At 36.7% G+C, this 13,253-nt stretch overlaps 1 protein-coding gene across 2 annotated transcripts in view; it reads right to left on the bottom strand.

Moving 5' to 3' along the window:
• Positions 1-13,253, bottom strand: part of PREX2 (phosphatidylinositol-3,4,5-trisphosphate dependent Rac exchange factor 2) — a 285,220-nt gene that overhangs the window by 215,493 nt on the left and 56,474 nt on the right. For both annotated transcript variants that reach the window (XM_019032811.4, XM_019032810.4), the window contains exons 2-3: positions 3,841-3,912; positions 2,090-2,212 (exon numbers count right to left, since the gene is read on the bottom strand). In XM_019032811.4, the coding sequence (XP_018888356.4) occupies positions 2,090-2,212; positions 3,841-3,912 (195 nt within the window). The remainder of the gene's footprint in view (positions 1-2,089; positions 2,213-3,840; positions 3,913-13,253) is intronic.

Raw genomic sequence — 13,253 nt, forward strand, 5'->3', positions numbered from 1 at the left:
GAGCTTTGCCATGAGGATTCAGTTACAGCTTAAAAAGAGGAAGAAATTACATGCATATTCTTGCTGTTATTTATGAAAACTGAATAAGGAATGTATGTAGAAGAAAAATCAATCAATCTGAGCAAGGTCCAGGTATATGAATCCATGATTCCTAGGCAGGGAGACGGAATAAAGTCATTTAGATGAAGGCAAAAGGAAGTGCCAGATCATATAGAAATAGAGAAACACAGGACCCTGCAGTTCATATACACCAGTCTAGACAGTTGTGCTTAAGAGAGACACTGACAACCTGAAGAATATCTAGCAACAAGCAACTAAGAGAATGAGAGACCCTGAGGACACCACATCTGAGAGGTTGTTTCAGAGAGTCATATTTTTAGGTATAGAAAAGTCAGGAAATCATGAATACTTTTAAACAGCGTTATGTTGTAAAGGACTGACAGTCCTATGTAGCTCCAAATATAAAACTAGGATCTTTAGGTGGATGTCGCAAGGCAGTGGTGGATGTCGCAAGGGCAGTGATGGGCAGATTTGGGATCAACATAGAGATTTTCTAACAGTTAGAGCTGTCACTAAAGTAGGAACAAAATAAACAGCCTTCACAGATAAATAGGAGATATTCTTTTAAAACAAGAGGATTTGTACCATCATGATCTCTAAGCTCCCTTCTATTTGTAAGATTTTCTCAAAGTGCCTTATCACCAAAAGAGTACCAATAAAAGAAAGACACAAAAAATTTACTGATCAAATGTTAGAACAAAAGCGTGCCCATTGAAATTTTAAAGGCATGCATTTAGAAACATTAAGTGCTACTTTATATAACCAGCAGAAAATGTATTGAATCACTTATCTCAAGAAATGATATGAGCTAGAAAAAAAATAAACTTCAGAAATAGTTTAGCTAAATTCAGGGATGACAGATTCATAAGGTGTTACTAAGGAAATGGATGTCAGAGTGCAAGATTCCCAGGCACAGCCCTGGACTGAGATAGCAACTACTCCAGCTGGCAGAAGATTCTGATTCTTTTGATTCTTTCATGAAATAAAGCAGGCTTAAGTGAGTGGACACAAACACCCGTGGCTTCCAGCTGTGCCCAAGAAAAACACAGCTTGATCTTCCTATACCCAATGAGACTCTCCTTTTAATATAATTATTTTTATGAAATATTTTCTGACTATAAAAAGAACACAGAGTCTGCTCACTACATAAAGACAGATTTTGAAACTACTATCAAAACCTTTCTAAAAGACTAGATGGAAAATTAAAAATATACAAAATTTGATTTCTATCACTAAATACGCTTACACATTTTTAAACAAAACATTATTTGTCTAGCATTTTGATAAATACATGGATTCATATTGGTATTCTCAAAATTAGCATCAGCGTAACGGTATACATAGCAGCATTCTTTTTTTTTTTTTTTGGTGTGAATGCCCTTTAGTTCTGAAAACAATTTTCATTACACAGTTGTCTTTTTATTTTGCAAATTAATTGCATAAATAATTTCAGGCATCATTTATAAAGAGATGAAAATGATCATACAGGCACAGGATGTGTAATTTGAAACAACTGAGTACTGGCTGGTTATTGCATCTGCACTGCTCAGTACAATCTTCTGAGAAACCATCCTTGGGGAAAATTCCTGCTACTGGGTTTATTCAACTCCAGGTTTGTCACAAGTTGATTAACAAGGGAACATTCTGACTAATAAAAGGCTCATCGTGCCATTATAGGAATGAGGATTTTCTGTCTCAAAAGAAAAATGCTCTATGTTTGAGAGAAACATAAAAATTCATTCATTATGAACAGCCTGAATATTCATTAGAATTCAAAGCTACAGAGGATGCGAAGAACTAACTTGTCGGGGAAAAGAAAAGGCTGTTTATTCTTCAGTAAAATGGATGATGTGAGGCACTCTCCCCTTTTCTGGCTCTAAGTGGAAGATCTCATTGGCCTTAAAAGACCTTAAACTTTTGGTGTCAGATTTTACTTCTAATACTGAATTCACACATACCACTATGCCAAGAGCTAAATCTCAAAATCTAGGGGAAAAGAACTTTTAAAATAAAAAGAAATTTATCCTACAAAGTGAAGAAAGCAGGTTCCCACTTCTTGTTGAGCATTAGGTTCGGGGTGTAAGCATTCTTCCACAACTTTTAAGAATTCTTTATGTACTGCAAGGATGTCTTCAATGTTTGAGAACAACATCTGTAAATAAACAAATGTATAAGTAAGCTCAGTAGTGAAGCAATTTTTTTAAGTCTATGATAGCATAGTATTCTCTCTCCAACCTGAAAACCACACATCCATGCCTTCCTCCCACCTTGCCGGCAGAGCCTCAATTTTGTCTGGACTTCCCCTCCATGCCGCCGACACAACTCTGGGAACCAGAAGCCCATGGCTGGCTCTCAGGGCAAGGCCTCGGTTGCCCAATCCAAGCCAGGTATCCCACTCCCTTCTCAAAGCTGGGCTGCATGGAAACCAGCAGAGTTGCTGGCAGGCTTTTCTGGAAAGGGCATCTATGCTCCTAAGAAGGGCATACCAGAACGGACAGTCCTCTTTTCCCTCTGGAAGGTGCCACATGTAGAAGTAAAAGCTGGGACAGCTCTGCAGCTACAAGAAGAGCCAGCTTGAGCACAAAGCTGATAACCTGGGTGGCAGTGATTAGCTGGAGAGGATGTAGCGACCTTGCTGGCCTCTCTGGGTCACAGGTGCTAAACCTTCTCCTCTGTCTGGAGTCCCTGATATGTGAGCCAAAGTGTCTTCAATTCAATTTCAGTAAGAGGATTCTTTAGCTTACAACCAAAAGCAAGCTAACTAAAATACTCTCCTGGGAGGAAAATTTTAAAGTTAGTTATTTTACTCATGGGGAAATAGAGTCAGAAGAACCTTTAAAAATCCTTAGAATGTTTTATATTTCCAGCAAAATAAAACAGTAAGTTAGCATCATAAATATCAGGAATAGTACAATTTAAATGACTAATCATTATAGTATAATTAATTTTCATTTACCATCCTTTTTTTCAAGACTGTTCACAGTTTTCCTTCCTTGCAGTTTAAAAGAAACGATTATATGTCTGTTTCTGAATTAAGGATATTATGTGGAGTGAACCATTGAAATATTTGGTTCTTCAGTGATCACAGAGACTGGAAGTCACGTTTGCCCACACCCTGCCTCCCTGAGCCACCTCTAACAATCCTCTTATACGGCTCAGCTCCCTCCTTCTCCAAAACATTGAGGTTCTTAGCCTCCAATTCATTTTATTTATTTATTTATTTATTTTGAGACAGAGTCTCACTCCTGTTGCCCAGGCTGGAGTGCAACGGCGCCATCTCAGCTCACCAACACCTCTGCTTCCTGGGTTCAAGCAATTCTCCTGCCTCAGCCTCCAGAGTAGCTAGGATTACATGCATGTGCCACCATGGCTGGCTAATTTTGTATTTTTAGTAGAGATGGGGTTTCTCCATGTTGGTCAGGCTGGTCTCGAACTCCTCACCTTGGGTGATCCTCCCACCTCAGCCTCCCAAAGTGCTGGGATTACAGGCATAAGCCACCACACCTCCAATTTATTTTTCTTCCTCTGTTCAAATGTTCCCAAGGCCTTGGTTGAAAAAAAAAAGACAACTCTATGACTTCTCTGCCATTCTCCTAATCTTCCATCTCTTTTCCTAAGCCCTATTTCTCCTTTTTAAAATTATTACCAATACAACTGACTGGAACAGCAACTTGTAGTGGAACTGCCGATCAACTGAAGGGCTGTGAAGTACCATGGCACCAGCAAAATTTATCTATAGGAAACTCATGCTGAGGTTGAAGGCCAGTTGTACCTCCTCACCTTCACTGTTTCTTCTGTCACATTTTTGTCAACTTTTGATGCTGCACACTGGTTCATTCTGTGTAAGAATGCCTGCATGAAACAAGAAGACATTATGAAGGTAACATTAGGTTAATAAAATGACTGGGTGTTGAGTAGAATTAAACTAATTTCTTTACAACAAACCAAAGTGTAAAACTCCATTTGTTGAGTATAATAGTTTTGTTGTAACACAGAAACCCTTGTGCATTGCTGTTCCTCTCTGGGAATTATACTTCCATTACCATGTTGGGGTAGAGCCAGAAATCATCAAGTATATGTACGTTAAATTTATCCACCAGGATCTCAAAGTTGTGAAGTAAGCATTTAGAGTCAGATGTTTCCTAAACTTCTAAGACTTGCAAAGCACAAGACCAAAATTTAATGGAAAATGGCATTTCTAATAAAACAACAAAAGGGCCAGAGATTCTGAAGTGATCCTCTTCGAAATTAGAGATAGATAAATAGATAGAAGATAGGTAGGTAGGTTGAGTGATTGATAAAATAGATGATAGATAGATAGATAGATAGATAGATAGATAGATAGATAGATAGACAGACAGATAGATAGCTATCCCTGCCACTATGTCCCAGGAAGACATTTCAAGAAGGAATGAAAGAATTTTCTTTCCCCTCTATCGCCCACCCCCAGCCTTTTAAGAAGCCAGAATTTAAATTTCTGGGTTCAGGTCCGGGCTCTCCATACCTCTATGGTAGGCAAATAAGCCCTTTAGTAATTCAAAGATTTGGACTCTTCTCAGTGGTCATTAAGTTTTGACCAATGGCTAAACAGGCTATTATTTTCACAAAGGAAAAAAGAGTAGAATAATTTCATTATATTGAGCCTTGAAAAAGAAAGTTTAGGGGAGAAAAAGGAGAAGAGAATTTCCATCTAGCAAATTTCGTTTATGTCCTCAAGACACCATCCATTATCACCCTCAGGACATGGCTAATAAGAGTATAAAATGGTACAACATTTCAGAGGGCAAATTGACAATATATCTCAAATTTTTAAATGGGTATTTCCATCTAGTATGGTGGCTCATGTCTATACTCCTAGCGCTTTGGGAGTCCCAGGCAGGATCCCTTAAGGCCAGGAGTTTGAGCTCAGCCTCGGCAACATAGCAAGACCTTGTCTTTACAAAGATTTTTAAAGTTTGCTGGGCGTGGTGGCACACACCTGTAGTCCTAGTTACTTAAGAGGCTGAGGTGGGAGGATCACTTGAGCCCAGAAGTTTGAGGCTGCAGGGAGCCATAGTCACACGCACCACTATACTCCAGTCTGGGTGACAGAGTAAGATCCTATCTCAAAAGATAAAAATAAAAATAAATGGGCATTTTCTTGAACCCAGAAATACTACTTCTAGGACTTTATTCTAAGAAAAATATTCAAACAAGGGGATTCATTGTATTGATTACCAAAATGGAAAAATTGGAAACAATCTAAATGACCATCAATGAAAGAATCACTAAGCATATTATGATATATTCAAATTATAGACTACTATAGCAAAAGTGCAATCATAAATGGAATGTGATGAAAACTATATATACACATACATGTGTATACGAGATGTCTATAAAATATTGTCTGGTGAAAAAATTTATTAAGTGGCATACTTGCTACATACATACATATATGCAGATGCAAAGAATATATACAGATATACAAATGGATAATATCGGTGTGTGCTAATGTTGAGAAAAAAGTAGGCGGCATTTACCAAAACGCAATGGGTAGTTCCTTTTAGGTAATAGGAAATTGACCTTTGTACACTTTCTAATTTTTGTAATATTTAGCTATAAGCATGTTATAACTTATATCAAAAGAGGAACAAGACTATTTAAAATAAAACTAATGAGCCACAAGATCTCACTCCTAGCATGACCTTCAGAACCACATTTATTCCTGATTCAACCAGTTCATGTTTCAGATTCTGTAACTACAATGTCCGATCAGAAGGAATAGCCTCAACTCTTCAACATCAGCTGAAATAAATAAAATGAACATGTATTGGATATCAATCTAATTTGTCTATTGGGAACAAGTGATATAATTTTTGAACTCTTATCTAAAGTTAAGGATAATTGGTGAAAAAAATTAGAATTTTCTAAGTACTCATTAGTATTATTCTGTTTAATTTTTTGCTTTAGTTTTGTTTTTCTTGAATATTTTCCACATACTCATCGCAAAAATGTTCTTTATCTCATTCCATTTACTCTTAAAATAACATGGTGGTTTATTTGCCTAGTTTACATAGTTTACATTTCATATTGACCACATAGTAAACAGGTAACCTCTCGTGCAAGCAAAGCTTAAACTTCACCTCTACATTTATAAACCTTTTCTTCATAAACTGAACTCAGTCACATTCTGAAATGGATAAATTAAAGTGAGGAAGTAGTAACAATGCATCAAAATATGAGTTAGAATGGAACATACAAACTAAGAAAGTAAACCATGTCTTTATCTGACTTTTTATCTTCTTATCCTCCGTGACAATATGGAACTTTTTGTTTAATTGTATATGAAAGGAAATCTGGAACTTGTTAGCATTTCTGACCAAGCATTTCTTTTTCCCAAGGTCCTCATTTTATACAACAGTGAAGGCAGATTTTAGATGTTTGCTGAGAACGCAAAATCGTGAAAACAATTTGACATTTTTTAAGAGAGGTTTAAATCTTCCTTCCTAAAGCTAGGAATAAATAGGTAATTTCAAAATCATCCTTTAACAACCAGCATCTATAGTGTCCTATCAGACTCTGTTGTCATATGTAATCCTTCTTATATCAATCAAGGAAGCATTAGTAGCCTAGTCACAAAAATACATGAAGGATTCTACACATTGTTTTATCTCTGCATTCATTCCCACTTGTCCAAAATTTCATCAGAATCAGATAATCTTCATCTTGACACACATATATTTGAAATCAAGCAGTGGAAAATAGCTTTTTTATGCTAGTGGGTTTCAAACTTTTTCTTGTGTTTAAGACTTGGAGAGTTACTTCGAAATGCAGATTCCTATCCCCAGAGGTCTGACTCAGCAGATTAATTTAGGACCCAGAAATCTACATTTTGAGCAGGACCTCTATGTGATTCTGATGTAGTTGGTCCAGAGATCATCTTCTGATGAACAATTCTTTATATTTATTCTTTCGAAGACTAAAACAAAAAGCAGACTTTGAGAAATAAATGAGTCTTAACAGGAAAATCGAGTTTACTTATTTCACTTTGACTTTCAATTCAGTGTTAAACAGTGGTTGTTTCTATACAACACCCTCTCACCCAACCACTTGGGGATGCTGGCACCCCGCAGAGGACGCGCCTCCCACCCATGAAAATCACAATCAAGGCTGCATATAACAGGTCGCAATAATCTCTGAAGGGTAGGGAGATGCAGACACTACACAGGTGAGTCAAAGACAGGCTAAGTTGCATTCAGAGGAAGTGAGGCTCTCGCAAATGCCGCCCCCCCCGCACCCCGAGGATCTTTCAGCTTGCATGTGTGTGAACATGTGCTCCACTCACCAGCGTTCCCCTAACAATGGCTCCACAAAAAATATTCCTAGATATCACTCTAGGAATGGGCTTTTTCCCAGAGTACTCTTTATTTTCTCTTTAACTTGCTCCATATTATCTTGTATTTTTGGTAAATGCATATGATAAATATTATCCACTAATTAAAGTTTAATAAAGCTAAAAATGTCACAAATTTGCTATCAAGAATCAAAAGGAAGAAACTCATTAAGATGAAATAAGAAGATGACAGCAATCTCCTTTATCCGTGTCTGCCCATTTGTGCTGTTGCTAGTTCAAAAGTAAAGCAAAGCTCACCATGGGCTTCACTCTCAGAATGCATTTTCTTATTTTATAATTTCAACATATAAAATGATCTCTTCAAACATATTTTTGCCCTTCCCACTCTTTTCATCAGTCCAGGCACACATAGTAGATCATTCTCAAAAGTCCCGCAGATTTTAACAATTTATACTTTTAATTCTAGATACCCGATGCCAATCTGAATTTCGTATCATACAGCACTAAACCTTATTACTCCAACAAATATTCTACATTCAAAATTCTGAATGTAGACTATTTAGCAGCACCCTGTCACCTTAAAGATTTGGCTATTTAATACGGATACAGATAGGTAAATTGTATATATAAAGGCGAAATAGGAAAAATTTAAGACGGACTCCACTGTTGCAGGAAAAAAGACTGTACTAATTTCATGAAAATAAATGAGAAAAAAAATAAGGGTAAATATTTTCCTTTTACCCTTTAACTTAAAACAATAATATCACATCACAATTTTTTGGAAGATAAGGGCTTTGTTTGGTCCTAATAAATGAAAGAAGTTTGTCATTTGGGTTTGCATGAACACCTGGTTGGTAGTGGCATCACTGGAATGGAGAAGACTGAAAGTGAAGAAGGTTTTGGGGTGGGAGAATCAGAGTTTGTTCTGGACCTGTTGGGTCTCAGATTTCTATTGGGCACCAGTGTGGAAATCATGAGCAGGGAGTTAGCCATTCCAATCTGAGGTTCTAAGGGAGGGATCAGGGCTTACAGTAAAAAGTTGATTGTCACTGGCACAAAGACGTAACTTAGGGAAAGTATATATAGAGAGAAAAAAATGACCAGCCCCAGTCCATTGGAGACAGTGTGGAGATGGGGAAGACAAAAGGCATGAGGACAGAATCATTTTATCTATTTGTTTACTGTCCGTCTCCCACATTTGGATGGGAGCTTCATGAATGCAGAGCCTACCTGCTTTGTTCACTGGGATATCCCCAGCATCTACAGCAATATCTGGCACTTGGTAAGTGCTCAATAAACTTCTGCAAAGACTGACGACTTTTGTTCTTAACTCAATGGTTTTCATTTATGAAGACCACCAGACTGCACTGCATTAATTTCCCTCGTGTATGAGCTTCCCAAATATTCATTAGCACTTGGAATATAGGATAGCACATACTCTTTTCCTCTTCTATCACCATATGACACGGTTTATCAGTCTTGACATTATTGACATTTGGAGCTGGATTAAACCTTTGTTTAAAATAAACCTTTGTAGTGAAGGACTGTCCGGTGCTCACAGGATGTTTAGTAATCTCTTTCCCACTCGGATGCAATGAACAATAATTATAAAATGATGTTACTTTATTCCTACAGAATATGAGCAGCATCTTTTCATCCTTGAAATAGATCGTCGTTTTTCCTAAACTTCCATGACAACATTCAATCCACACAAAACTCCAAAAACTGACAGAATAATAAGTCATTTGTTAGTAGTCCAGTAGTATCTAAGACTCAGCCTCGTGGGCATTTATCACTCTACAAATCATTAAAATATCCCACACCTGGATTACTCAAATAAATGCCTAAAGAGATTGCAGTGATTCCCAAACAGCATGTCTAAATCCTCAGTGAAAGCCTCTTGATTGTTGCTGTTTCCTTGTGATTCAGAAACAAAAGAATTTTTTGTGTCAGTTATTGAGAGTCTTTTAATATCTGTCTAATTTCCCACCAAAAGATGCTTTACTCTTTTTCAGACCAATTATTAATTCAAAATGAACATAACTATCATCTCAGAGCTTAGGTGAAGATAATTTTTCATTATACCATCCAAATCAAAAAATAAAAATAAAAACCCCCCTTGGCTGGAACTTGACCAAGATGTGAGAGCAAGATGTGAAGATAATTACCACATTGTTATAGTGTATTCTATTTGACCTCAATATAACAAAAAATAAATATGAAAGAACTGCGTTCTTCAGGAATTTTCAGGGGAAAGAATTCATCATTTGTCAGCATACGATTGGTACGTTACATACAAGGCACAGAGTTTTGAAGATATTTAATACTTGGGTGACAGGAAAGTCAAGAGTAAAACTGGTCAGAAGATGAAGCAGAAATCAGGACCATTACTGATAGAATTACAATTATGCATAAAATTACTAAAATTAAAGGTGGAAGTTACAAAATTTATTGAGATGACTGCAGTGAAACACTATAATAAATGCCATCTTTTCTTAAGTGTGTTTTTTGTTAATTTCTTAAATGTTTAATTTTTTTGTTGCATTTAACTTCTAGTTTGTTTCTGCAGTCTTGATTCCCACAAACTCATCTCACAGCTCAGCCTATAAAATTATTATTTTAACAGGATATTTAGCTTCCATTGGTCTAAGGCAATGAGTTGGTCTAAAGCAGAGGTCAAAAACAGTGGAGGTAGGTTTTAACACAGCACTATGTGGTTAAAACATTGATTCAATTGCTAACATTTAAAAAAATAAGAGTATTCATAAAAAAGTCAATAATTACAGCCTCTTTTCAAACACTTGGAGAAAATTAACACAGGGCCTATCTACCTGAATAATAGTAAGTTAGAGCTGAAGAAGCCATATGTTCCCTTCATTTTGCCACAGTCACCACTACTCCCTATCATCATGTACACCAAAGCTGAATGTTAATTGCCATGTATTCTAATAGTAATGTTGTTGTTTTTTTTTAATACAAAGCCCATTTTACTCATTTTTTTTGACTTGGGAATCTTTGTAGCCGTAGCCATTTCCATTTCCAGCCACAGTCTTAAGGTTTTGTCAAGGTCCTTTTGACTCATAACTTTTTAATACTGATCATTCCAGAGTTCTAAGTTTTAAAATAGCATTTGATCTTGAAGTGTTTGGGTGAAAATGTACTCCCATGATCAGAGAAAAAAAAAGCTAAAACAAAAATACTTAAAAATAAACCTAAGAAAATTGGTGCATGTTTTACTTAACTCTTAGTTCCCCAAGGAATCTAAAATTAAGCGAGATATTTACTCTTAGAAGTGATATCTTTTGTTAGAGATAGCTCTGGCAGGCATGTATACAGCTAGTTTTCTCAAGGATTGAAACAACTCCATGTTCTTTATTTAAAATTTGTTTTAATAAAGTAACTTTCTGGCAATAAATTCTTACTGGTGTATTCATTCCAAGTATCATTTGATTCATGAAGATCTTGTGTTCCTTGTATTGTTTTGGGTCATTGATGTCTCTTTCCTGAATGGTCAGGGATACACCAAACCCTAGGGAGAAATCAGTTTCAAAAAGAACGAAGATTAGGAAATGTATGATGTTTATAGTGGGCTGTTTGGAAGCCTTCAAAATTAACCCACCACCTTCTTCCCCTACACACCTAGAAATACGCACTCAAACACATACAGATACAGGATGTCTCCTCAGGGTGGAGTTCAGCTCTGTGGTGAGCATTTATGAGAGGCCAGCTGCTTTTAAGTCTCAGTTTCCTCACCCATTAAATCAGGTTAATAATCACATGTGCCTCACAGAGAGGTGGAGAAGATTACATGCAGGTAATGATAGCCCTTTGCAAAGTGCTAGCACACAAATAGGGCCCAATAAATGTTATCTGATATCTCTGCCACTGTGCCTATTATCACTATCCACTATTACTACATCCACAGCCTAGTCCCATTACTTCTACTGTGGTTATGATTACTACTAACACTAGAGAGAACAGAACTAAAGGGTAAGTTAAGGGCCCTTTCTCCTCCTCTCTGCTCCTATATTAGCAGTAAATCAATCCAACAGACTCTACTTTCTGGAGAAGTCCTTGATATCAGAACAAGTATTATAATTCAAGGTATCGAGGCAAAAATTCTGTTTATTTTTAAACTATTGGATCTTCCACAATGTAGTGGATCTTTTCTGCTCAGGATCCCAGGCTAGCTCCCAGTGGTTTGGTATACATGTCAATCTCTCTAATCATACATTCATCTTCCACCCATTGCAGAAATTTGGAGATTCACAAAGAGTAGAAGATAGAAAAAGTTTATTGAGGATCAAACTCTAAGGTGCTAATAGGGATTGTTGTCTATGTCCTCAATCCTTGAAAGAACTTAGAGCACGAGGTATTAATAAAAATGGAACAATGCAAGTGAAGTTTGGTCAGACCACAGCTTTAATTTCAATGAGATGTCACAAGATCAGGGCATGGACCAGAAGCACACAGGCTGGAAGTAAAATGACAGGCTGATCTGACAAGACCTCTACAGAAAAGCCAGGTTCAGAAAAGAAGACTGTTCCTCTGGAAGCTGCCTTCTTCTAGGTGCTACCAACTCTTTACAGCACCAATGGAACACTTAAACAAAAATAATTCATAAGACCGGTTTATAAAATTTAAATTAAAATGTATTTATGTATCATAAGTCATTATATTTGTAAAGAAACTTAATGTCAGATGGAAATAAACTTTTAATGAGGTTCAGAATTATAACAAAGAAAGACATTTCAAATATCCCACCATTTTTCTGGTATCATTTCATATAAAAGTATGTTTCATGGTGTCAGCTGGTGAAAAACACGAAATAAAATGGATTTCTAAATGCAGTTCAGAAGCTTACATGAACATATTTGTCAACTTTTTTCTTAATGTCTCTATTAAATTGCCTTATTTTTAATATTATACAAATACTTATATAGAGATGCCAGTAGACTGTTATGTCTCCCACATAATAATACTTCATATTGTGCTGGTCAGGAATTTACGTTGATATCAGATCACTTGAACAACGCAGCACAATGAAAGAAAAGGGTAAGTGGGAAGTACAAAGTACATTGTATAGATAATATTCTCAAGCACATATTTTTCTCTGGCACAGGAAACTGGTCATTTCCCGAATTTAAAGTGCAGAACACTATTCCTGTTTTAGTCATTATTCAAGAATGTAGTTCCCATGAAAAGGATATGTAAGCAGTATAGAAGGAAATGTATTTAGTGCTGGAAAACCCAGAGAAATGAAGGAGGATCCCAACCTGAAGATCTGTCGCTGCCTGACGGCTACTCCCCTCCTTCATCTCACACCCTGATCTAACTCACTGTGCAACCCATGAGGTATAAAAGAAAGATTTATAAATTAGTTTCATAATATTTATTTCAATTAACATGAACTTGTTTTATTCTTTAAACACATTTATTTTGCGTGTCAGTCCGTTTTCATACTGCTATAAACACATACTCGAGAAATGGTAATTTACAAAGAAAAAGAGGTTTAATGGATTCACAGTTCCACATGGCTGGGGAGGGCTCACAATCATGGCAGAAGGCGAAGGAGAAGCAAAGACACATCTTACATGGCGGCAGGCAAGACAGCATGTGCAGGGGAATTCTCCTTTATAAAACCATCAGATCTCATGAGATTTATTCACTATCACAACAACAGTACAGAAAAGACATGCCCCCATGATTCTATCACCTCCCACCAGGTCCCCCCCATGACACATGGGGATTACGTGAGCTACAATTCAAGATGAGGTTTGAGTGGGGACACAGCCAAACCATATTAACTTGTCTCCAACTTTTTTACCACAGAAACTTAGGCACTTACTTTACCTTT

Source organism: Gorilla gorilla, chromosome 7 (assembly GCF_029281585.2).
Source record: "Gorilla gorilla gorilla isolate KB3781 chromosome 7, NHGRI_mGorGor1-v2.1_pri, whole genome shotgun sequence".
Classification (NCBI taxonomy): domain Eukaryota; kingdom Metazoa; phylum Chordata; class Mammalia; order Primates; family Hominidae; genus Gorilla; species Gorilla gorilla.